Source organism: Onychomys torridus, chromosome 16, assembly GCF_903995425.1.
Source record: "Onychomys torridus chromosome 16, mOncTor1.1, whole genome shotgun sequence".
Classification (NCBI taxonomy): domain Eukaryota; kingdom Metazoa; phylum Chordata; class Mammalia; order Rodentia; family Cricetidae; genus Onychomys; species Onychomys torridus.
This window is the reverse complement of record NC_050458.1, coordinates 47896879-47922586: the sequence shown is the minus strand read 5'-3', so window position 1 is coordinate 47922586 and position 25708 is coordinate 47896879. Positions and strand designations below refer to the sequence as shown.

General features: G+C 52.4%; 2 protein-coding genes across 2 annotated transcripts; one reads left to right on the top strand and one right to left on the bottom strand.

Moving 5' to 3' along the window:
• Positions 1-1374: 1374 nt before the first annotated feature.
• Rrp7a (ribosomal RNA processing 7 homolog A) lies at positions 1375-7987 on the top strand. Its single transcript, XM_036208461.1, has 7 exons — positions 1375-1514; positions 2199-2341; positions 3729-3854; positions 4384-4501; positions 5460-5557; positions 5900-6098; positions 6808-7987. The coding sequence occupies exons 1-7, from the start codon at positions 1442-1444 to the stop codon at positions 6891-6893; spliced, it is 843 nt and encodes a 280-aa protein (XP_036064354.1). The 5' UTR covers positions 1375-1441; the 3' UTR covers positions 6894-7987.
• Positions 7124-25491, bottom strand: Serhl2 (serine hydrolase like 2). The gene is made up of 12 exons (XM_036208460.1): positions 25399-25491; positions 23661-23810; positions 23467-23580; positions 23100-23141; positions 22710-22729; positions 22333-22407; positions 20345-20454; positions 19235-19314; positions 12598-12632; positions 9366-9448; positions 8146-8242; positions 7124-7529 (listed from the first exon to the last, which is right to left on the bottom strand). The coding sequence occupies exons 1-12, from the start codon at positions 25400-25402 to the stop codon at positions 7410-7412; spliced, it is 930 nt and encodes a 309-aa protein (XP_036064353.1). The 5' UTR covers positions 25403-25491; the 3' UTR covers positions 7124-7409.
• Between the last annotated feature and the right edge of the window lie 217 nt (positions 25492-25708).

The following is a 25708-nucleotide window of genomic DNA, read 5'->3' as shown; positions in this document are numbered from 1 at the left end:
TAAGACAACAAGCAATGAGGGTGGGAACAGCATTGAATTTGGTGATTAAACAGTAGAAACTAGGCTGAGATGAAGCCCAGCTGGTAGGGTACTTGTCTAGCATCATGAAGCAAGTACATAAATCACCCTGGTGATGCACACATTTGAAACCAGCCCTGGGGGAAATGGAGACAGGAGGATCAGCGTTCAGGCCCACCGAGGCTAAGTGAGACCTCTGCCTCAAAAAGGAGTGACACTCTCACTGTATGATCTGGAACACACAGGTAGCCTCTGGCTTCGGCTGGGATTACAGTCATGCCCAGCTGGGAAAAGTTTATTTGAGCTCACTTCGATTTGTAAACATTTAAATTCTATAGAGTCAGGTGTGGTGGTGTACACCTTTAATCCCAGCACTCGGGAAGCAGACACAGACCTCTGAATTTGAAGCCAGCCTGGTCTGCTAGCTTCAGGACAGCCAGGGTTACATGCACACATTTTGAAACTTTTTTGTTTGTTTGTTTTAGTTTTTTGTTTTTGTTTTGTTTTGTTTTTCGAGACAGGGTTTCTCTGTGTAGTTTTGCGCCTTTCCTGGAACTCACTTGGTAGCCCAGGCTGGCCTCAGACTCACAGAGATCCATCTGGCTCTCCCGAGTGCTGGGATTAAAGGCGTGCGCCACCACTGCCGGGTGTTTTTTTTAACTCTTATCTTGTGGGAGAGGACATACGCCATGGAGTGCATGTGGAGGTCCGCGGATAACTGGCAGGAGTCAGTTCTCTCCTCCCATGGATTTATCAGGATGTCAGGCTTGGTGGCAAGTGCCTTTACCTGCTGCCATGGCTCTTTGCTTACAGTCTCAGCCCCAGGCTGCTCGCCCCACCCCACCCCCTTACAATCGAATTAATTACCAAGGAGAGACTGTTTATGCATCTCTCTACTCAAAATCCCACAGTGGCTCCTCAGTTGCACAGCGATTCGAACTGCCTACTCTTTATTTTTAAAGATTTATTTGTGTGTGTGTGTGTGTGTGTGTGTGTGTGTGTGTAAGTGTGTGTGATGAGTGTTTTCTCTCCATGTTTGTCAGCATCACGTGTATACTGTGCCCACAGAGGCCAGAGGAGGGCGTCAGATCTCCCTGGAACTGGGATTACAGACAATTGTGAATGAGCGGAAACGAACCCAGATTCTCTGGCAGAGCAGCCGGCGCTCTTAACCTCCAAGCCTTCGTTCCAGCCTTCCCCACGCCTCTTCTCCACCTCCATCTCTCACCACCCCCATCTCACCCCGCCCCCTCCATCCCCATTTTGACAAGGAAGGGGAAAATTTTAGGGCTGGGCAAGATCCGGGAGGCGGGCCTAGAGTTGAGAAGGCGGAGCCCTACGTGGTCCCGTCGTCATGGGAACTCAGCCGCGCCGGAAAGGAGAACTACAATTCCCATCCATCCCTGCGCTCCCGGTCCTCAAGATGGTGGCCCGCAAGAAGAAACCTGGAGCGTGCGGCCACGAGGGCAGCACACCGAGCCCACCCGGTTATTCAGGTGGGCAGCTGAGGGCCGAGAACTGACCTCTTGGCAGGGAGATGGCCTGCGGGTGGCGGAGGCCGTGGCAGCTCGTCAGGTCTCGGGGCGCAGGAGCCCGCCGCGCCGGCTCTGGGCTGCTGACTTCCGCGGGCATTGCTCGGAGGGCCTTGGGAGCGCTTCCTCCAGGCCGCGCCGAGCGAGCAGCGTCAACCACTGGAGTTTGTCACCCCCTGGCCTGCTCTTGTCTGGTTCTCCAGCAAGCGCTTCCTGAGTATAGTGGCCGCAGCTGTATCCCCACCCCAAGGAAAAGCTTCCCTGGCTTTATGGAGATTCGCATCTCACCGGGTGTAGACTTCCTGGGAAGGTGGGGCTAGCTCGGCTAGAGGGGTCGGGACGCGACAGCCCCAACCTGCAGAATGGGTGGAGGGGAGAGGGCTGGTGTGTCAAGCAGGACAGCCAGTGCGATGGGGGCTGATGGTGCGAGGCAGCGAGGACCCCGAGAGCGCGGAACCGAGCCTCTGGCACCCGGTATCCCCATCGGCCCTGACTACCCGACTGCGTGCTCTTCTCTAGCTCTCCGTGGGCGGGTGGGTGGACGAACAGGCGGGCAGATGGAGCTGGAGAGGGACACAGAGAAAGGAACTTGGGTGACCTAGGCACTGGCCTCAACTCGGGGTACCCCGAACTCTGTCCTTCTCGTAGCCATCCCAGTGAAGTTCTCAGAAAAGCAGCGGGCTTCTCATTACCTCTACGTGAGACAGCACAGAGTTCGCCAAGACACCCAGTCCACGTGGCCTCCCAATAGGACCCTTTTTATCCTCAATGTGCCCCCGTACTGCACAGAGGTAAGCTGCTGGCCGATGATTAGGGGGTTCTGAAGGGGCGCGGGGGGCGGGGCTTGCCATGGACCCTGTAAAATTCTGGCGGTCAGGTGGAAATGCCAGTAAACCCACAGTGGAGGGTGTTGAAAAGACCGGAATAAGAATATGGGTCTCACTCTCCAGTAGGCGGTTCTGGAACTCACTAGATAGCCTGGGCTGGCCTCAGATTTGCTGTATTCCTGCACCACCCCACTTCCTCGACTCATTACAGTTAACGAGTGGTCCCACCAGGCTTCGAAATTATCCTTCCAACGACTTGTTTGTTTGTTTGTTTGTTTACTGGTTAGTTTTTTCTTTTTTGTTTTAAAGAAAGTCTAACAAAAATCAAATGCAGTTCTGTCTAGACATACGTACTGATTTTTCACAGACACTATTACATGTACTTACTTTTTATTATTTTGTTTTGTTTCAGATAGGGTTTCTTGTAGCCTAAGCTGGCCTCATACTTATTATGTAGGTGAGGCTAGCCTTGATTCTCCTCTGAAATTCTGGGTTTACAGGGATGTGCCACAACACTTAGTTTAAAAAGGAGGTTGAGGACTGGCAGGATGGTTCAGTGGGTAAAGGCACTTGCCACCATGTCCCATAGCCTGAGTTTGATCTCTGGGACCCACATGGTGGAAGGGAAAACTGATTCCTGCAAATTGTCCGCTGACCTCCACACATGGAATCCACATACACACATACACTTGTGCACAAATGCACAGACAATTGTAATTTAAAAAACTTTTCAATTGATCCACCTGCCCCCCCCCTCCCCCCAGTGCTGGATTTCCGGTGTGCGTCACCATGCCGGGTGGGAGGAATTACTTTTTTGAGAAATGCTAGAGGTAGGAATACAGCTCAGTGCTAGGGTGCTGGCCTGGAGTTCCTGAATCCCTGGGTTCGATCCCCAGCACCACGTAAGTCAGATTTGGAGGTTGGAGGATCAGAAGTTCAAGGCCAGTCCAGACAACAGGTTGGAGAGAAGGGCTGGGCTGGACAGCTGCTGCATGTCAGAAGCTGACCACACCTGTGTGTGATCAGTGCAGACCTAAGAAGTCCTCTCGTGCTCTTCCTGCCAAAGCTTACCTCCATCCTGAGCCCAACCCCGGAGCCGATTCTCTCAGACTTAGGTGGTGAAGCTTAATTATTTGTCATCCGAAGTCAGTGACTTTGAAAGTCCTTATTAACTTCCATCACAGCTGGACACATCTGCCTCAGCGTTGTCTTGGGAGCTAGTCAGGGTTGGGCACTTAGGCCCCCCCTGGGTTGTGTAGACCTGGGCTCGAGTCCTTCGGGGCTATTGTGGGTGTCTGGAGGCTCTGAGGAGCCTGTGGGTGTTCATGCAGCTTCCCTCTGACCGTGCCAGGGGTGCCTGTCCCGACTCCTCTCTTCCTGTGGCACCGTCAAGACAGTAGAGTTGCAGGAGAAGCCTGACCTCGCCGAGACCCCCAAGGAGCCAAAGTCAAAGTATTTTCACCAAAAGCCCGCTCAGGTAGGCTGCCCAGTACCGCCAGGCTCCACTGGGGGGGGGGGGTGCGGGGGGGCTGGGCAGTAGACTTTCAGACAGACTCCCTGTGTCTCTGCAATGTGTGACTTAGGAGATTGTTGGGGTGATGGCCTGAGTCTCTCGGGTGTGCCGCATTCTCTCTCTCCCTGCCTGCTTCCCTCTGTGCCCTGCAGTCTCCCAGAGCCCATTTCCTACTTGAGTAGCTCAGGACTGGTGCCCTGTAGGGCTCCAGGAGCCCTGCTCCTCTCCCCACGTCCCATGTGTATCCTTGCGGTACAAGGGAGTCTCACTTTATGCCTTGTCTGTTTATGAGTCACCCCAGCCTGGGTGAGCCTGCTTTTCACTGAGTCCACAGGGGTCCCAGCAGCAGTTGGCTAGCTAGGAGCGTGGCTGCCCCTCACCCAGACTGCAGGGTGATACGTGAAACAGCCAAGCACGGTCTCCCCTGGTCCGGGGCAGGTATGGGGACCTTAGGCCATAAGTGGGAAGGCTCACACAGACATTCTCCCCCCAGGGCTTTCAGGTGGCTTATGTGGTGTTCCAGAAGCCAAGTGGAGTGGCAGCTGCCTTGAAGCTGAAGGGCCCATTGATGCTTTCTACAGAGAGCCACCCTGTGAAGAGCGGAATTCACAGTCAGTACCACTGGCAGTATCCAGTTCTTCCTCCTCAGGCCTCGGGTTGGTGAGGGACACTTAACGGGGGCAGCATCTGTGAATGCCACAAGCTGTGTCCCCTCTTCCCAAGGGGCCTGGGCTGGCGGGGCTGTGTCTGAGACACATCAGGAAATAGCCTGAGCGTTTGGCACCGGGTAAGGAGGTAAGGGGGTAAGGGCCCAGCCTGTTGCCTCTAGAACCTTCCTATCACCTGAACCTGGATCCCAAGTCCCTGGACTGTGCTAGAGGATCCAGCAAAGAGCTGTAGTGATGGTTTGGAATGACCGTTTATTGAGTCTATGGCCGGCAAAGTAAAGAGCACAGACACCAGAGACAGCAAAAACATCGGAAGTCAGTGCTCACTGCACCCAGCAGCAGGGGCTGGAGGAGCCTGGCTGAGAGCAGGCCGAGGGAAAGGCATCAGATGGGGAGTGCCCCAGAGTGACTGGGGAGATTGGTAGCCTCCATCCCTGAGCTCCTGCCCTCCCTGTCCGGTGCAGGGCTTTCATGCCTTGGCATCAAAAATAGCGCCATCTGCTGGCAGTAGTTTGCCTGCTTGCTGGTTTTCCCTCTCTTGGCTACAGAGCCAGGGAGTCAGGCTGACCCAGGAGAGGTCTGGGAGGAGGCGAAGCAAGGCCTCCTAGAGTCTGCTCTCTTTGTAATTTTTAAAGATTTTGCTTTTGTGTGTTTGCACACTACACGTGTGTTTCGTATACAAGGAAGTCAGAAGAGGGTGCGTCTCTGGAACTGCACTTATGGGTGGTGGTGTAGCCACCACGTTGGAGCTTGGAACTGAACCTGGGTCCTCTGCAAGAGCGACAGTGCTCTTAACCACTGAGCCAGCTCTCTGGTCCCGAGTCTACTTTCCACGAGCGCAGGCAGTGCATGCTGCTTTCCCAGTGTGGCTTATGGTACACCCTGTTCCCTTCCCCCTCAGAGTGGATCAGTGATTATGAAGATTCAGTGCTCGACCCTGAGGCCCTGAGAATCGAAGTAGACACATTCATGGAGGCCTATGACAAGAAGATGGCTGAGGTAGGGCTCCGGTAGGGCCCCCGGCTATCACGTGTGTAGCTGTGGGAAGGTGGTACCACATGTAGTGAGTGGTGTGGTGTGGTGCCTGTGAGGGAATGGTACTGGCAGCCCTGTCCTTGATTACCATGGGGAGCGCAGGCTCGCATTTTTGCTTGTAGAAACCTAGGCCCCCTGGCTGGGTGACATGCACTCTCGGTGGTCTGAGGTGAAGGAAGTGTCATTGAGTCTGTTCAACACTTATTGTGGGGACCGTTCAGGCCCGCAGACACTGTGCGGGCCTCGAGCCAATCGGGGCTTCCTGCCGCTGCGGAGCCCTGCCCATCCACAGCCTCTGCCATGCAGGAGGAGACTAAAGCCAAGGAGGAGGAAGGAGTCCCGGACGAGGAGGGCTGGGTGAAGGTGACCCGCCGGGGCCGCAGGCCTGTGCTCCCTCGGACAGAAGCGGCCAGCCTGCGCGTCCTCGAGAAGGAGAAGAGGAAGCGTGCCCGCAAGGAGCTGCTCAATTTCTATGCCTGGCAGCACCGGGAGTCCAAGATGGAGCGTAAGGGACACCTGAGGGCGCCCCGCAGGCCGGGGCAGGGACCTGGCAGCCCCCAGCCAGAAGGCGTCCCACTGCAGAGTGCTGAGGGACATGGGGGCGGTCTTGCGTGTTCCATATGGGAGTGCATGCACTGGCTGCTGTCAGTAGGATCCCTCTCACAGGACACTTCTGTGGGACCGAGAAGGCCTGGTCCTCTCCTGAGCATGGGGTGGGCTCAGTAGCCTCCTTCAGACCCCGCCTTTGTTAGCACTGACCCCTGCCTCAGTCTCCCCCACACCACACAGCCTGTCAAACTCCCCCCCCCCCCCCCCCGCCTCCTTAGAGCTCCGGGTGCCACCTCTGACTGGGTCACTTGGTGACCATTTACCTGCTGAATTCTGGAGCCCTCTACTCCAAGGTCTCATCTAGGGAAAGGGGCCCCTGGGCCTGCTGCTTTCTCTGGGCCTCTCTTCTCCCTGCTCCATTTTCATCTCAAAACTTCCTACACCATCATCTCCCACCTCAGCCTAGCCCTCCAGAGTGGCTGTAGTTAGGGTCTGGTTCTGTTTTCTTGCAGGATCCTGACCATGACCCAGAGCACAGCAGGAATGGGGGTGGGGGGTACAGAGCTGCCCTGGGACATGAGGGTGAGGAGTCCCCTTTAGTGGGGTAGCTGCCCGTTCCTGTACAGGTACTCGGGGTGACCCGTCCTGTGTCCTTCACCCCCCAGACCTCGCACAACTGCGTAAGAAGTTCGAGGAGGACAAGCAGAGGATTGAACTGATGCGCGCCCAACGCAAGTTCCGGCCCTACTGAGCTGTTGTGGCCGCCGGAGAGCAGGCCTGCTCCCTCACGGACCTGTTGTGTCCCACAGCTCCATCTCTACACCCACACAGGCTGGATGTGCAGGGCGGCAGCAGCATTTGGCCTCCAGAGAGCTGCCCCTGCCTCCTCGTGCCAGTAAAGATATTCCTGGAAAACCTGACTGACCGTCTGCTCTGACTCTGTTGCCCTCCATGAAGCCCCTGCAGGCAACAGCCATTTGGAACGCAGTGAAGACAGATTTATTTCCACACAGGCTGGCAGCCAGGACAGGCTCCAGAGACCCAGCCCAGGCCCTGCACCAGCTCACTGCAGCTTCCCAAACACAAGCCCTGGGTTGCCGCCTGTCCCCTTCTCGAAGTCAGATGTTAAAGGCCAGAATCTTGTCTTCCCTTGCCCGCCACAGCTCTACCATAGGATTCTCCACCGCCTCCGAGCCCAGTGAGCCCCACCCCACCTATTTTGTGGGATGAGGGTGTTCGAAAGTGCAAACAGGCTCCCAGACCAGAGCTACAGCCGTGAGGAGGTCCCGGGTTGGCTCTGTAGGAAGGAGCTGATGGCCCCAGACACGGTGTGGGGCTTGTTCATGTGGACGTAGTGATTGCCCGGCACTTCCACAAACTGGAACCGCTGGGAAAAGGGGGCAGCCGGTGAGATGTTGCCCACTCAGGAGACATTCTCATAGCTGGCTGCTTCCAAGTGGGTGAGAGGCAACCTCTCCACACAGCAGCCTGGGGCCTTGGTAGCTGCCGCAGGGATGTAGACGTCTGAGCTGTGTGGCTACAGTGCTGAACTGGGGCAGTCACAGGGAGCGGGCTGAATAGCGGGCTGAATAGCGGGCTGAATAGCGGGCTGAATAGCGGGCAGCACTGGGCTGTGTGCACAGGTTCCAAGCCTAGGTGGGTCTAAGTGGAAGGGCCAGCACCTTCATAGGCCTCCCCCTGCCCTGGAGCCATCACACCTGCCCATGTGCTGGTTCCAGGAGCAGTGGAGGCATGCATGAGGCCGCTTTTAAGAGGTGTGCCCCACAAGTAAGCCTGGCCAGGGGTCAGGTGAGAACAATAAAACGGGAGATTCTGCCAAACAAAGCTGTCTCCTCTCTGAACTCTATGTGTCCTAGGTTTCTGGGAACTGGCCATGGAGGGGCGAGGTACTTTTGGAGGGGATCCAAAGCGATTGACTATGATGTGGGGTTCAGAGCAGAAGACATGCCCATCCTGTCAGCCTCCCGGGCCACACACATTACCTCTTTTAGGATGGTGCTTAGCGTGTCTGCCATGAAGAGCAGGGGCTCCTTCTTCTCATCATTGGCTCGTCTCACATCATAGTACCCCTCTGTTGCTCTGGGCAGCAAGAAGTTGGGGTCAGTCTTAAAAGAGCCCTCTGCCCTGTCTGGGTTTCAGGACCTGAAGAGCCCCAGCCTGGCTGACTCCCATTTTCCTTTTTCCTATGTCCCTTTGAGCCTCTGCTGATCCTGAGAGTCAGTCATTCAGTACCAGCTTTCTCTTAGAGCGGGTAGCAGGCGAGCAGAAGCTGAAGGCCTGCTCGGGAAAGTGGGGGGCCGCTGAAAGCTGGGCTGGGATCAGAACCGGCTCTCAAGGCCAGGTTCTTTATTTTCTTTCAAATAAAACCTACTGACGTCTAACATGCACATTGTGCAACCATCCCCCCCCCACACACACCCTTTGAAGCACACTGTAGTCCACCCAGGCTGGCCTCAGACTTGTCACAGCCCTGCAGAGTTCTCCCCAGTCCTGAATTGCAAGGTGTGAGCCACCATGCCCAGCCAGTCCCTTGTTTTTAAGTTCAGCTATGCCTTAATTTATAACGGTGTTAACATTCCCCCAACTTCATAATGAGTTGAAAATTTAACTCCCCCCCCCAAAAAAAAACGTTAATTAAGCCTCCAAACATCCTAGCAACAGCCCACGCCACAGCATCACACTTCCCTCTGACGTCCCTGCCGTTGCCATCACCAAGCATCAAGGAAAGGACCAGGCTAGACCAACTGCGGATGGCTAGCCCAGGAAAAGTCCCTAATTCAAAATTCCTGAATGTGAAGACAACCCTGTGATGTCTGTCACCCCATTGGTCATCAGGTTAGTTTGGCTGGTCTGACTAGGGGTATGCCCCTTGCGAATCACCCCAAGTGCATCCTCCCTGAAGCTGTGCACAATCTTTCCTAACAGTAGAACTTAACAAGCTCCCAAGATTGCCCGTGGCATTTCTCTGACGTGGAAGTGGACTCAAGTCCAGCCACATCAGGCTTCCCCCGAGACCTGCCAATCTGTGCTGCGGTCCTCATCCCCGCCCCCTGACCCCCAGCACCTGCTGACAAAAATGCTTCCTGAGAAAGGCTAAGGGGAGGTAGTGTGGTGTCACACTGGAGAACTGGACACCTCGTGCCAGGCTCCCCTAGAGGGTCCTGCTCCCCGGGTCTGTCAAGAGCACTCAGTCTAGACTCACTTGATCAGCAACACATTGGCCTGAAGGTTCCTGGTAAGGTGCACAAACATCTCCTTGCTCACGAAGTCAAAGCTATTCTCTGGCTGCAGAAACAAGACCAGGGTGAACCCTTGCCATGAAGTCCCATGCACACCTGCAGAGTCCTTATTTCAAGGCAGCTGGGTTCCAGCGAGGTCCAGCTGGGCCACCCACCCACCCCACGAGGCCAGTGTCCACCAAGTCACTTACTCATCAAGACTTCTTAGCTCCCGTCAACCAAAGTTGTGTCTCCCATCCGCCCCCCAGATCTATTCTCCCCTCTTGTGGGGATCATGGCTGCCCAGCCAGACTCCATTCACAGAACCCTTTACAGTTGGGTGTGGCTGTTGACTGGAGGTTACTTCTGGACCTGTTTAGGACCCAGGAGCCCCCTGCAGACCCTTCCCAGTGCACAGTCCAGCTGTGGGCTCTGGACTCTGCCAAGCAGAGCTCATTCCCTTCATGAGACTGCTTCTACTTGAAAGAAATATGTTGTGACCACAACACAGAGTCCCAGAGTCCACCATACCTGTGTCTCCACCTACCACTGCTCTGTCCTTGATGTTTAATGCGCCTATGCTGCAGGGCCCAAAATGGACCCTCCAGCCCTGTGCAGCTACTGATGGACACTGTAGGTCATGTGCACGGCAGGTGCATGCTAGGATCAGACTTCATGGGAGAAATGATAATAAGGTTAAATAAAAGACATCAGCACAACTGGGCTGAGGCTGTCGGTCAGTGGCAGAGAGTTTGCCTGTTATATACTGGGCCCTGGTGAGTATCTGATACCCAGTTGAAAAAAATTCAGTCCTGGCCTGGAGCCATGGCTCAGTCAGTAGAGTGCTTGTAACAAGACCTGAATCTGATCCTCAGACTCCACTTTTAAACAACAACTGGGCATGGTGTGATGTTCTTACAATCTCAGCCCTCAAGAGGCAGGGACAGGCAGATCCTCAGAGTGTGCCGGCCAGCCAGCTTAGCCTGCTTGAACAGTTGAGACCATCTCAAAAAATCAATAGATAATAAATACAGTGAGAATGTGGCTGGGGAACACCAAAGGTCCCCTGACCTCCACATGCACACGTCCGTCATACACATATTCTCACACAGACACAACGAAGTCGCTTCTTGTCCTCCTCAGACTGAAGCCACCAGGGATGATACATTCTCAAAGCAGAGATTCCCACATCGGCCGCTAGGCCCCACATCTGAGCAACTGCTGGAGAGCTGTGACAAGGCCCAGAGGGCAGGCTCCCCTGGCTTCACCTTCTCAAACAGGCCTGGGGGGCACAGGAGGAGGGGGGGGCGGGGAGGCCCCCTCTGAACACTGGCCACAGCCAACAGCTAACAGGAGGTGGCGCCAGACGCAGTCGGGTGGAGATTTGGGCCTTGGCCTCCAAACTCCCTCCTTTTCCTCACAAACTGGGGTTGGTCTGGTTCAAGGGTACAATCAGGCCTCAAACTTAATTTTAAGTTGGTCCCAAGGCAAGGATGAGGGGACATTACCCAACTCGTACCTGCAGAGGTGAAGCGCTTCTTGAGTTTCTATGGCGGCTTATTTCTCCTCTGTGGACTGACCACACTGGGGGCCACCGCCTGTCCCCTTTTTTCAGCTGGCTCTCGCCCTCAACGTCTCTTAACTCTTCCAATTTCATTTCCTGACAACCCCAACCTTTTTTTTTTTTAAAGTAATAAGGTTAAGCCAACAGCAAAGTCAAATGAACTGCCAGCTCTGAGGCATTTTGCATATAGGACACAGGGTGTGAGACCTGGATCCAGGTCAGTGTACCCAGCTATGCCCCAGACTCACCAGGGTCCTCCTCGAGAGGAGAACACCTCTGTTCTCTAGCCCCACAAATGTCTGTGAGAGACTTTTTTTTCCTTAAGATTTTATAGTGTCCTGCCTGAATGTACACCTGCAGGCCAGAAGAGGGCACCAGATCTCATTACAGATGGTTGTGAGCTACATGATTGTGGTTGCTGGAAATTGAACTCAGGGCCTTTGGAAGAACAGCCAGAGCTCTTAACCTCTGAGCCATCTCTCCAGCCCTGTGAGGGACTTCTTTAGCAAGGGAGTGTGGAAATAATGCAAAGTCCTGAGACAAGGGTCTGTGTCTGTGTACATGCACATGTATGAAAAGACACTTGGGGACACTTGGAGAGTCTGTCGATGTATGTACACATATATGAAAAGACAAATGGGAGAAAGGGATCTGGGGATGTAGCTCGGTGGTAGAACACTTGCCTAGCATGTACAAGGCCTTGGGTTCAATTCCCAGCACCCTTCCACCCGTATGTGAGACAGAGACAGAGACAAAGAGACAGAGACTGGGGATGAGATCAGAGCCCTTGTGTATCATTGGTGGGAACATAAATTAGGGCAGCCGCTGTGGATAGCAGTTTAGCAGTTTCTCAAAAGACCAGCCACAAGTTGCCGCAGGGTCCAGCAATTCTCTTCTGGCATATCCTCATGGTACAGCAGCATTGTTCTCAGCTGCCAAAATGTGAAACCCCAGTGTCTGTCAGCAGAGGACTGCACAGAACATGCCCTGTGGGGCCAGCAGGACGGCTCAGAGGATAAACACACTTGCCACTAAGCTGACCGACTTTGATCCATAACACTCACGGAGGAAGGGGAGACACCCACGAGTTGTCCTGACTTCCACACAAGCTCCCCCCTGCCCCCCCCTACACACTCAAATTTAAAAAACAGATGTAAAAAAGATGTTTAAAGAAAAAAAAATCTCACAGGTTGGCCTGCCTCTGCCTCCACATGCTGGGATTAAAGTCACCACGATGGAACAGTATTGAGTCTCACAAAGGTGTGAACTCGGATGTGTGTTTCATGTTTCACATGAAAGAATCTGGAAAGCATGATGCTGAGGAGAGGAAGCCAGGCACGGAAGGACAAACACTGATTCTACTTTTGTGAGGTACCTAACAAGCAACTTCACAGGGATAGAAAAGTCAATTAGAGGTTGCTGGAGAGACAGGTGAGGACTTGGGGTTTTAATCGGTTCAGTGTTTACTAAGTATGACAGAGTCTGGGCTGTAGGTGTTGGGGGCGGTTACATAAGACAGTTTGTTTAATACTACCCAGCAGTGTACTTACAGGCAGCTAAAATGGGTCTATGCTATGCATAGAATTTCAACACTACCTTCAAAAAGAGGTCACAGGCAATCTTTGATGAAGCTGGAAGACAGCAGTACTTACCAATGAGAGTCTCCGGTCCCTGTTCAGCACCAGCCCTGAAGAAAGCACAAAGCATGGTGTTTTTAGTGTCAGCTCTTACAGGAAGAGACTCACCTGGCTTCCTAGGGAAGTCTCTTCACACAGGGCTCATGCCTTCTATCTGGGCTGGTGAAAGCCAGCCCTGGACTTCCATCCTGGGCGGCTTCTGGAACAGAGCTTGGTCAAGGCTGTCTGACCAGAGCACATGGGCATCTCCTCAGACCCCAAGGGACAGCAAAGGATGATGATGGAAACAATAAGCTTCTCTCTCTCCTTCTCTTTCTTGTTTTTTGTTTGTTTTTGCCAGGATCTCACTATGTGGCCCCTGATGACTGGGAACTCACTATGTAGACCAGGCTGGCCTCAACTCACAGAGATTGACCTGCCTCTGCCTCCAAGTGCTGGGACTAAAGACATGCACCACCACTCTAAGGTCCAACTCTCATCTCAGAGAAAACTGTTCGTTTCTTTAGGAAATAGAGAATAATCGAGACCCACAGCATTCCTTGTCAGGCTTGGTTGCTGCTATAGAGGAAAGGTTTAGCCATGCCCTCCTGGGTCACATCTATGATTCCTAGAGAACTGTGTGCAGGAGTGTGGGGGTGGGGCAGAGCAGCCTCTGCTGACATGTAGGAACTCACAAGCCTTGGAAATTTCCAAGAGCTGGCCAGGAATAGAAAAGCCAACTCTGGGGACATGCTCCAACGAGAGAAACGAGGATGGCTGCAGGTGTCAGCGTAGGGAGAGGTCTACCTCCAAGTCTGCTCAACTCCCTTGTGCACAGCCACCAAGGACGAGGTGGAGTCAGAGCAGAACACCTTCTGCAAACGGCTAAGTTCCCGGTGTGTTAAACATTTAAATGCAAATATAAGTCTTAGACTCAAACAAGTCAATGATTCAAAATCCCAGAAACCATTAAAACCACACACACACACACACACACACACACACACACACACACACACACACACAAAGGTCTAGAGAGAAGTGACACAGGGACCAGGCAACCTCAGTTCCATGTCTGCAACACGGGAAAGTTGGTAAAATTGAGATAATGCCAGGGACTGAACGTAGATGGGGTAGATGCCCACACTGCACCCCAGGGCTTCCAACCTCCACAGCCTTCAAGTAAATCCCTTTTTCTGCAGTGCTGCGGTTGGAACCCAGGACCCTGTACATGCAGAGAGAGCAAGCACTCTACCACCGAGCAATGCGCCCAAACTTGCACTTTGATTAACTTACCTGGTTTTTATGTTTGCTTGTTTTTTGAGATAATGTTTCTCTGTGTAACAGCCCTGGCTATCCTGGAACTCACTCTGTAGACCAGGCTGGCCTCGAACTCACAGAGATTCATCTGCCTCTGCCTCCTGAGTGCTGGGATTAATGGCATGCACTACCACCTTCCCCAGTGGTTTTTATGTTTTAAGAAGTTATTTTTGAGACAGGTTTTACTATGTAGTCCTGGCCTGGAATTTGCTGTGTAGATCAGGCTAGCCTCAAACTCATAGAGGGTAAGCAAAGACTTCTGCCTCTTTGAGGATGAAAGGTGTGCACCATCATGCTTGGACTCAGGTTTTTTGTTGTTGTTGGTTGTGTGGTTGTGGTGGGTTTTTTTGTTTGTTTGTTTGGTTGGTTGGTTTTTGTTTTTCAAGACAGGGTTTCTCTGGGTAACAGCCCCAGCTGTCCTGGAACTTACTTTGTAGACCAGGCTGGCCTCAAACTCACAGAGATTGACCTGCCTCTGCCTCCTGAGTGCTGGGATTAAAGGCATGTGCCACCACCGCCTGACTCAGGTTTTTGTTTGTTTGTTTTTGTTTTTAATAGCAAAAGATTAGACAAAGTTGATTAAAAAGTTCAATGGGAGGGCTGGAGAGATGGCTCGGTGGTTAAGATCACTGGCTACTCTTCCAGAGAGTCCTGGGTTCAATTCCCAGCACCCACATATGACAGTTCATAACCGTCTACAACTCCAGTTATAAGGGATCCAACAGATATGCATGCGGGCGAAACACCAATGCACACAAAATTTAAAAAAAAAGTCATTAAAAAAGAGAAGCCAAATATTAACTGAGCTGGTTGTATGTATGTCTGGGAAGGGTTAAGACAGGATACCCTTGTCCCACCCCCCCCCCCCCCCCCACCCCCACAGAAAAAGCAATGCATGAATCTAGATGCTACTCTGAGAAAAAAAAAAGCAATTACAGAAACATTAAGGAATGCTATTTTCTGTAATTATTAGGTTTTGGCCTCTAATTAGAGATTATGGAACTCTGAGATAATAAATGGAATGTTTAATCGTTGATAGAGCTCCAGCCAGACACTTGTGACTCGAATGCATAGACAACCTCGTGGGCTTGGATGCCGAGGTGGACCCAGGCAGAAGAACAGCGTTGGACTGTACCTCAGATTTCTAGGACCCTATCATAAATCTCCCATGCCCTAGTGAGTCTTCCTATCTAATAAACTCCTTTACCCTTTAAGCAGGTCAGGGAAATGTCCTGGGCTGAGTTGAACACACATGAAGCCATGGACTTCCCAGTGCAGACTTACTTGGCCCTACTTGGCCCAGCCTCCAGCCCTGTGCTCAGAAGCATCCCACTGTCCTCTCCACAGCTTCCTGCCAGGTCCTCAGCACAGGGTGGCTTCTGAATCTGCTGGCCCTTCTCTGTCCCTGCCTTAGCAGTGTCCTGTAGTGTCAGAGGGGCACCTACATGGTGTCTGTCTCCCAATCCTCAGGTTATACAATTGGAGTACCTGGGACATTCCCTAGCCATCCCTCTCTCCCACAGCACGAGGACATGGGGGGTAGAAAGCAGGCCCTAGGTCCATTCTCTGTGGACTTTGTGGGAAAATAAAAACCAAAACCAAGAAAAAATAAACAACTAAGAGTCCTCTGAGGCCATTTAGATGGCTCAATGGGTAAAGGCACTTGCCACCAAGCCTGAAGATCTGACTTCCATCTACATGTGCACACACCCATTCAATTATAAACAAGTGTAATTGAAAACAAAACAAAAATCAAACAGGCCCTGATCCTTGAACACTGATAGCTGCCCCTCTGCCCGTGGGTGGCTCCTTCCTTTTTTCTTCCCACCTAGGAGGCCCGCCCGGCCATCTGAGGAACAGCAGTGAACTCAACAGGCTTCCCACTGCTGGCTCCGTGTCTCTGCTGGGACTCGCCAAAGTCACAGACAGATCCAGCAGAGACAGTCAGAGACGGCACTGTGCCCATGGACAAGGCCCTCAGAGCCTCTGGTGGTTGCCTGTGGGGGATGACTGTTGTTAGGTCTCTCCATTTCTCACCGACAGCTAGAAAGCTCTGCTTTTCTACAAAGCCTTTCCCTTTCAAACATGGGCAGCTGTCCCGGCTCCCCTGCCAAGTGTTTCTGTGAAACTGCTCAAGCCAGACGGATCTGCTTTTGACTGAATGCAGCTGGGTTTATGACAGGGATTTCAGCATCCTGGAGGGAAAGGCAGGGCGTCCCTGGCCAGAGAGTGATAGGGCCTGTCCCTTCGTCCTTAGAGACCCTGGACAGAGCTGGGTTCTCCCTCTTTGCAGAATACCTTCAGCCAATAGTATGTGTTGCTTCTGTTGTTTGCTTGAGTTAGGGTCTTACTATGTAGCCCAGGCTGGCCTCACCAGCACTATCTTCCTGCCTCAACCTCCCAAGTGCTAGGGTTTCAGGCTGGCAACCACACCTGGCTTGAAGCAAACACCGGGCTATGGGTTGGAAACACTTGTGTTTAGACAAGAATGTGCCTAAAGCTGTGTTTCATGGCTTGCTCTCTCTTTTTTTTAAATGTTTATTTTATGTGTATGAATGCTTTGTTTTCATCCATACCAGAAGAGGGCACCAGATCTCATTACAGATGGCTGTGAGCCACCATGTGGTTGCTGGGAATCGAACTCAGGACTTCTGGAAGAGCAGCCAGTGCTCTTCACCACTGAGCCATCTCTCCAGCCCCTCATGGCTCTCTTTTGATCCTGGTACATCCGCCTGGTTAAATTATTAGCTTCATGACCTGGCTTTGTTGGGAGCTCCCTTTGGCTGGGAAGTAGATGTCTACGACTTCTTCACCTGCATTACTCAGGTCAGAAGAGAGAGAGAGAGACTGTGTGTGTGTGTGTGTGTGTGTCTGTGTGCGTGTGTCTGTGTGCGTGTGTCTGTGTGCGTGTGTCTGTGTGCGTGTGTGCGCGCATGCTGGTTTCCTCACACTGTATCCAGAGAGCCAGCAGGGTCTGGATTTACCTTCTCCTAAGCTAATTCTGCTACAGAGGGGTGCTCCTGCCACAGTGCTCCTACCTCTTACCTGCTCCCTAGCACGGAGGCTCACCTCGGCAATGCCCAGTGTCACCTTGGTGACAGCATCTGTGCCTACATTTCATGCAGCTCAGGGGCCCAGTGGGATTCCCTGGGCTGGCTGGAAGGATGCCTCTTCTGGATTAGCCCATTTCTGTACAGGGAAGCCCTGGGTTGGCCATCTTTGTGGGGCACAAAATCTGAGGCCCTCAACCTTCCTATGGGTTTGTAGGGAAGGGGATTAAGCCAATAGATCAGAATGGCAGTCTGCACCTGAACACTCCAGGCCCGCTCCCGGTGACCCTGACTGTGTTGTCATATCCTTACCTCCAGGTACAATGTACAATCCAGGAGGCTTCTTTCCGCAGTTGGGATTTGAGTCACACAGGACAGGCGCTCCCACCGGACAACCTGTCTTGGCCAGGCTCTATTGGTTCCTGTGCCTAGCACTTCCGAGTGTCTTTGTCCTGGCCAGCAGGATTTCACAACCTGCCCCAACCCCACAGGCACTGAGTAGGTGGAGGGTTACCTATTTCTTTCGGCTTCTTCATAGAGTAATTTTTACAACCTCCCCGGAGCCTGTCAGCCTGTGACAGCAACAATCTAATGACCTTGTCTGTTTCCTAACCAAACAGGGGGGAATCCCATGGTTGCTCAGCTGGCACCAACAGGACCCAAACCCTGGTTTCTGTGCCCAATTTAGGGCACTTTCTGTCTCCTCACACCATCTCAAGGGAGCTTTTCCCTCACCTGATAGTGACTCCCAGCCTCTCCCCGGGCACTCACATTTACACCTTGACTGTTTACTTATGGCAGATGTTAACTTGAATGACAGGCTTTAGAATCACCATGGAAACAAACCTCTGGCAAGTCTCTGAGGGAGTTCCTAGATCAGATTGAGGTGGGGACATCCACCCTGACTCTGGGCAGTACTCTCCCGTGGGCTAGGGGCCGGGACTGAACTAAAGAGTGAGCTTAGTACCAGGTTCATCTCTCTCTGCTTCCTCGCTCGGCACACAATGTGCCCAGCTGCCTCCTGCTCCTACGCTGTGCCCTCCCTGTCATGATGGGCAGTCCCCTGTGACTGAGAGCCAGAATAAACCCTGACTTCTCCAAGTCGTCAGATAACTCTGCTGCAGCAACAGACAAGTGTCTAAGGCTTGTTTGTCATCTTTTTTTATTCCTAAAATTTTCTGCTCAGCCTCCTTCTTGCCCAGGCCCAGGAGGTGTCATTTCCATAAAGGACATCTGTGGGTTTGTTTGTTTTTGTTTGGTTTTTGTTTGGTTTGGTTTTTCAAGACAGGGTTTCTCTGTGTAGCTTTGCGCCTTTCCTGGAACTCGCTTGGTAGCCCAGGCTGGCCTCAAACTCACAGAGATCCACCTGGCTCTGCCTCCCGAGTGCTGGGATTAAAGGCGTGCGCCACCACCGCCCAGCAGTTTGTTTTGTTTTTAAGATTTATTTACTTATTTACTTTTTTATTCACAAAGGACATTTGTAAATGGTCTCCCCTGAAGTTGTGCTGCCTATAGATTCCGGCCCCATTGAGACTGGGACAGTATGGCTCTCTGCCACACTCACAGTCTTGATGGGGAACTGCACTTCTCGGGCCCTTAGTAAAGGATCTTGACAAGTACACAGGAAAAGTAATATGGAAGATTCTCATGTCAGAGGCTGCCAGAGCCACAGCACCTCCTCCCCAGAGGCCCAGCAGGGCACAGCCATGACAGTCACCAACTTTAGTTCCAATACCTAGCCAACCTTCACATCAAGTGTGGTTTTCTACAATGCTTACGTGACTTTGTATCAGGTACTCAGCAATGCACAGCTTCAGTTTCTCCTGTGTTAAGATTCTGTATATGCGCAGCTCTGGGTCCTGTGTCTTACATCTTATGTCATCAATGGATGCTGGTGACTACATGCCTGCCACGTGGTCACACAATCCCCACCTTAAAAAGCCAGACTTGGAACCCTCGTGTGTTTGTGTGTGTGTGTGTGTGTGTGTGTGTGTGTGTGTGCATGTTTTCTCTCTGCTCCCGCTATCTTCCTTTCTGACCAGGCCTGGCTCTCCTCCCTCCTCTCCCTTCTTTCTAATAAAACTCTTTATGACTCTGGTAGTCATGGCCGTGGCCCGTCACTTTTCCGCTGGTAACCAGCGCCGCCACCGGTGCCGTTTATCATGACCATCATCATCCTGCTCTCACAGTGCTGTGTATGAGGCAATGGAAGAACCAATGAAACACTTGGGGCACCAAGTATCAGCTTCCACGTGCAAGCCCCCCAGGTTGTCCCTCAGTAATGACGGCCGCTGAGTCCTTACCTGTGGCCACCTTCGTGGTTCCTCTCTGCAGCAGGAGTTCCCCACACTCTTTACTCAAGTGGCTGTTCTTATTCAGGGTCCTGGGGGAGACAGGAAGACACTAAAGGAACCAGGCCTCCGTCAAGCCCAGGGGCTAGACAGAAAGGAAGGCAGGCAGCTAGAGGTGGTGTGCCCATCTTTAATTCCAGCACTTAAGGAGGCTGAGGCAGGACTTTGAATTCAAGGCTAGTCACGGCTACATAGTGAGTTCAAGGTCAGCCTGAATTATGGCTAGATCTCTCTAAAATGAACAAACCAAAAACAAAACAAAACAAACAAACAAAAAAAACAGCAACAAAAAGGGCCGGGCAGTGGTGGCGCACACCTTTAATGCCAGCACTCAGGAGGCAGAGCCAGGTGGATCTCTGTGAGTTCGAGGCCAGCCTGGGCTACCAAGTGAGTTCCAGGACAGGCTCAAAGCTACACAGAGAAACCCTGTCTCGAAAAACTAAAAGAAAAAACAAAAAAACAAACAAACAAAAAAAGGATTAGGGGTGTGGCTCAGGGGTAAAGTGCTTGAGTGCTTGGGGGTCACTCTCCAGGAAGAGGAGAAGGAGGGAGGAAGGGGAGATGGAGGGAAGGGAGGCAACCCCTGAACGATCTGCAGGTCCTTCAGAATCAGTGGGGCGTTTTCAGCATCAGGCACGTCTGCCTGTTACTGTGTGTGTGTGTCCACTCCTCTAGACAACAAAAGCAGCCAAGCCCTGTCCTGCTGTGCACACTGCCAGATGCTGTGAGTACAAACACAGCCAGGGTATTCCCAGTCAGGCTGTGGGTGCAGAAGTGAGAGGCCAACAAGGACACAGGCCTGTGTGGTTGTTCTGGGGTAGAGGCTGCCGGACTGCTCTAACAGGAGAGTGGGAGAATCCAGGAGGCCTGATGCCGTGTCACCCCCGGGGGAGCAAACTGGAGTGGAGGGGTGGTGGGAGAATGATGTTGTGAGGAGGAGGAGGAACCAACAGGAGAGGAAGAGCATGCTGTTGTATCTTTCTTCTCCCTGACTTGGAAGGTTTCCACCCTGAGCACAGCAGTGCAGCCTCCCTCCGCCCCACCCCTGCTGCCCGCACCCACCTCTGCAGCACTTCCTCAGGGCTGGACACCTTCAGCGGCTTCTGGGAAGCTTCCACCTGCAACATGTGCTCTAAGTTCCTCCGTCTGTAGAGCGGGATGTTCTCCATTTCCTAAGGAGTCAGTCAGAGCTGGTGAACAGGGACGCCTCAGATGAGGGGGGTCCCAGTCCCTTCCCTGGTCCTGCCCGCTGCCCTGGGTGCCCCTCTGAGGGGCATCCACTCCTGCTAGGTATCCTGTCATTCGCACAGGCTGGCCTGGGACAGCTGGTGGGATGATGGGGGCGGGGCATCTCTGTTAGTTGCCAAGTGCTTTGTAGACGTGTGAACACTAGCATTCCATTGAGGTCAGGCAACTTTCCTCTAATGGCAAGTACTGTAGCCAGGTAGGCGAAACGGGTCGGTTCTGAGATTCCACCTGTCATAACCCATGTCCCCAGTGGCAGAAGACCAGCAGGTTCAGGCTTTTTGGGGCTCACTGCCACCCGGCACCACCCAGGAAGAAGCCCTAAGGTTCTTTATACTTGTTTCATCACTGGGACATCACAGACACCAAAGGGCAAAGTTCACCATAATCTGGGTACTGGGTTCCACACTAACGCAGGAGTTAAAGGTTCATGCAATGGAAAATTACTGAGTGCTTACAATGTACAGGGACTGGAGACACAGGGTAAAAACTAATCCCAGCTGGGCAGTGATGGTGCACACCTTTAATCCTAGCACTTGGGAGGCAGAGGCAAGAGGATCTCTATGAGTTCCAGGCCAGCCTGGTCTACAGAACTAGTTCCAGGGGAGCCAGGGCCACACAGAGAAATCTTGTTTCACAAAACAAAACAAACTGAAAAAGTAATTTCAGCTATTAGGAGGCTGGGGCAGGAGGATTGCCAGAAGTTTATGGCCAGCCTTCATTACAGAATGAGCTCCTGTCTCAAAAAAAGAAAGAATGCCAGGCAGTGGTGGCAGACGCCTTTAATCCCAGCACTTGGGAGGCAGAGCCAGGCGGATCTTTGTGAGTTTGAGGCCAGCCTGGGCTAGAGTGAGTTCCAGGAAAGGCGCAAAGCTACACAGAGAAACCCTGTCTCGAAAAACCAAAAAAAAAAAAAAAAAAAAAAAAAAAAAAAAAAAAAAAAAAAAAATATTTGGGTTGGGGATTTAGCTCAGTGGTAGAGCACTTGCCTAGCAAGCACAAGGCCCTGGGGTCTGTCCTCAGCTCCGACAAAAAGAAAAAAAAAAAAAGATTTATTTTAGCCTGGCGGTGGTGGCGCATGCCTTTAATGCCAGCACTTGGGAGGCAGAGCCAAGGCCAGTCTGGTCTACAGACAGAGATCCAGGACAGGCACCAAAACTACACAGAGAAACCATGTCTCAAAAAACAAACAAAAACAACAACAGAAAACAAAACAGAGTGGAAAAAAAGAAAGAATGAGTTACTGTCCTCAGGGAAAGTGTGGCCATTTTGTAAATGGAAAGATGGAATTGTCATATTGGAGTGCTGGTTAGGAAACAAACTAACTACCGGTCACAGTATGTAAAGGACAGGGCCAAGTCTCAGATACAGGGACAGTACTGGCTATCGTGACTGCTGGGGGTAGTATTTGTCTATTAGCCACACGCATGGTTGAGATACATGGTTGTGTTCCAGGTGCATAGCACAAAGGAACTGGTTAATTGTTAGGGCAGGGAGCTTGCTGTGGCCCCAGACTTCCTCCAGCCATGGCTGCTGTTTTATGGTCTATGCTGGCCCCACAGGCATTCTGTAGAATCCAGGCCACACACTGGGCTTCCAAAGAGTTCCCATGCCCTGCCCCCTGACATTCTTAGGATCATAAGCTTCAGGATGCTACCCTCTCTGGGGGAGACCCCTGGCTAACTTGTCCATCTTCTGCTACTTTCTACTGCCTCCTTAATGTCCACTACAGGAGACAGAGCTGAAGGCGCGCCCCAACTAAAGTCTAGGGTCCCCTTGACAGCCTCCAAGGAGCCTCCTCCTACATTAGAGTCCAGGAGAAAGGGTGTTGAGTCCAGCAAGATAAGTTTGTCCACCATCTCGGGGAAGATGCAGGCGTACTAGAGAGTAACAAGAGAGAAATAAGTGAGTGGCTGGAGAAGGCACACGCTTCACCAGATCGAGTCTTCTGTCCCTTCAGTGTGCTCTCAGACCTAGCTGCAGACCCCAGTAACCCTAGATGGGACATGTAGAAACTACGAGGAACCGAGGAACCGTCACCAGGGCACAGCATGTGTGTGGAGTCTGCCTCTGGCTAAGGAGGTGCTGGCCACTGCATCCATTGTGTTAAGGGGTTCTTCCTAGCCCACCTTTCACTTGCCCTTCAAGGTCCCAGGTGACCACAGAACAGCCAGCTACTCACCATGCCGCCCACAGTGCCACCTGCCGGACAAGAGAGCAGCGCTGTCACACTGCTATGTGACCCCCCCCTCCCCAGCCCCCAGTGTCCTCCCCTGACCTCTTTCCTAAGGGCTGTCCCAGCCCCAGCCCCTCTCCCACCACGGTGTTGGGACTGTGCATCTTCAACTTGGAGTCTCTTCCTGGGCCACCAAGGTCCCTTCATCTGAAAACATTCACAAGGGCACCCCCTCCCTCATCTGAGACCACAGGCACAGTCTCTAAGAGAAGCATATGAGGATTCTCTTATTCCTCCTCAGAGGGCCAGGGAAAGGTACCAGGTACCACTGTATCAATTTTTCTCCCTCTCCAATAGTCCTGCACAGAACTCGGGGCCTGGCCAAAACTGACTCACCAAAACTGTGGCCCAGGAGGGAGAATTGTGTCCATTTAAAGGCTGAAAACACAAAGTCAGAAAAAAATGGTTAGTGCAGTTCAGCCTTACTCTGAACTTTTTCCTGTGTCCTGGCTTGGGACTCCCTCCAAATACCTGTAGCACCCCACCCTCCAAGTGGAGGAGGCAAGCTCATCTCGGTTGCTGGAGAAGTGGAGCCAGACCCCAGGCATCCATCCCCAAGCCAGTACTGCCTCCTAGACACCGCATCCTACTTACTCCTAGGATGAGAGGGGATGTCGCAGAGGACCCCTACACACACACACACACACACACACACACACACACACACAACTCCTTCCTTGTATTCACTTTGGCTCTTGCTCACCTGTTGCCACCCTTTGGACCTCACTCACAAAATTCAGGTGGCAATACGGGAAACCTGGCTTATAATGGGATGAGAGCCCATGACCTCCGAAATCCATGGCCACATAATGAAAACCTGCAGCAGAGAGGAGAAAGAGAAGGGTGTCTGTGTGGCGGCTTCCACCCCTCCACTGCCCCCTCAGCCCACAGCCCCACCTTGTGGAAGAAGAGGAATAAGCCTGTCAAAGGAGTTGGCATTGTCCAGCCAGCCATGCAGGCAGAGAACTGGAGGGTTCTTCTGGGAGCCCCAGACTTTGACAGCAATGTGGCCCCAGGGCACAGCCAGCTTCAACTCAGACAGCAGACCTGTAAGGTAGAACAGGTCATTTTCCCGCTGCATCCAGCATGCACTAAGCCCCTCAACTACGTATGCTCCAGCATGCATGGCCGTCAGTGCTACTGGCCTATGTCCTGGCTCTGGACAGACAACCAGATATCCTGAGAAGGGAAAGACAACCGGATCCCCTGGGTGAAAGAGATCTGAACAGGCTTTTAGGATGTAACCCATTGGTGTTGGGACAGAATGGGAAGGAGTGCGTTGAGGGCTGCTGGCTTGAATCCTGCCACTTGTAGGCTGTATGACCTTGGACTGGCTGCTTCAAACCTCCCCACCTGGGGCTGGGGATTTAGCTCAGTGGTAGAGCGCTTGCCTAGCAAGCATAAGGCCCTGGGTTCAATCCTCAGCTCAAAAAAAAAACAAAAAAACAAAAAAACAAACCATCCTGTTTCCTTCTCTGTTAAACAGATTACAGTGCTTCTTAACTGTATGACCCATTCCAAGAACCCTATGATTGCCTGAAACTTCAAGCATTAATGACCCCCATACAATGAATGTTATCTATGCTTCTACACACACCCCCACACCCCCACACTAAAGTTTAATTTATAAATTGGCACAGTACGAGATAAACAACAATACTTAATAAAACACAATGCTGATAATAGACTATAATATACAAATTGTGGTGGCCCATGCCTGACATCCCAGGACTCACAAGGTAGAAATAGGTAGATTAGAAATTTGAGGTCAGCCTTGACTACATGAGACCTTGTCTCATAAAACTTAAATCACCAAAATAAACACTGTAATGAAAAGTTGTGCGGCAGTCTCTGTCTCTAGAAATAATGTATGAGAACATAATGTAAGCTATACACATCTGTAATCCTAGCCCTAAGGAGGCGGAGGCAGAGGCAGAGGCAGGAGAATTGCATCCAGTTCAGAACAAGCTGATATAGGGAGTTCCAGGCCCGCTAAAGCTACATTCAAAGAAATATTTGAGAGGTCCTGGAGGATAGTCTTTAAGACGGCTGAGGGTTTTAGGACACTACTCAGAGTAGCATGCAACTCAAAACTGGACTTTTCACTAAATACTTTGGATGTTGGGGAACTGAACCCTTGGAAATAGAAACTGGGGAGGCTACTGTGGCCAGCATTTTTTAAGCTGTCAGAGCCGGTGCCAGGCACTTCACACAAGCCAACTGCCCATAATGTGAGTCGGGCCACTGCCGTTCTTAGTACACAGACCACGAAACAGAGGCACAGAAAATAGCCAAGCTCATTCAGAAAGCTCAAGAGAGGATTTACAGCAGACAGCGTGATTCCAGGACTCCAGCTGGGCCTACTCAGGACAAATGTGTCCCAGAGCTGACCTTCTCATGCTGCTGGCCCCAAAGTGCAACTCCAAATAGCTATGCGCACACTCCTCTAATCTAAGGGCTATCGGGGACTCAGAGGCCATGTGGGTCGTTCAGAGCCCACAGTCTGGCTCTGCTGCATCCCCGCGCTGCTGACTGGATCTGACACCCGGTGGGGAGGGCGCTCGAGTGGACTGAGTTGGTGCATGGGCCTCCCCCTTCCCACTCCGATCTAAGGGGCCCCGAGGGGCATTTTCACCCATTGCTTTGTCGGTGTGGCTGTCACTCCTCGCCCGGGAGGTCGCAGGGACGGAAGGACTCAGAAACTCGAGCCCCGCCCAATTGACTGTTCCTCTAGGCCCGCCCCACCCCTGCAAGACTCTTTCTCCGTCGGGCCCCGCCCACCACAAAGGCCCCGCCCCACCCAGGCCCCTCCTTCCCGAGCTCTCTGGCTGGGGACTTCCACGTGGATTCCGGCTGGTGGGGCGGTGTTGGAGAGAGTAGAGAAGGCTCTGAAGGACACGCAGGTGGCAGGACAGATCCCTGGGCACGCAGGCATGGCACCAGGA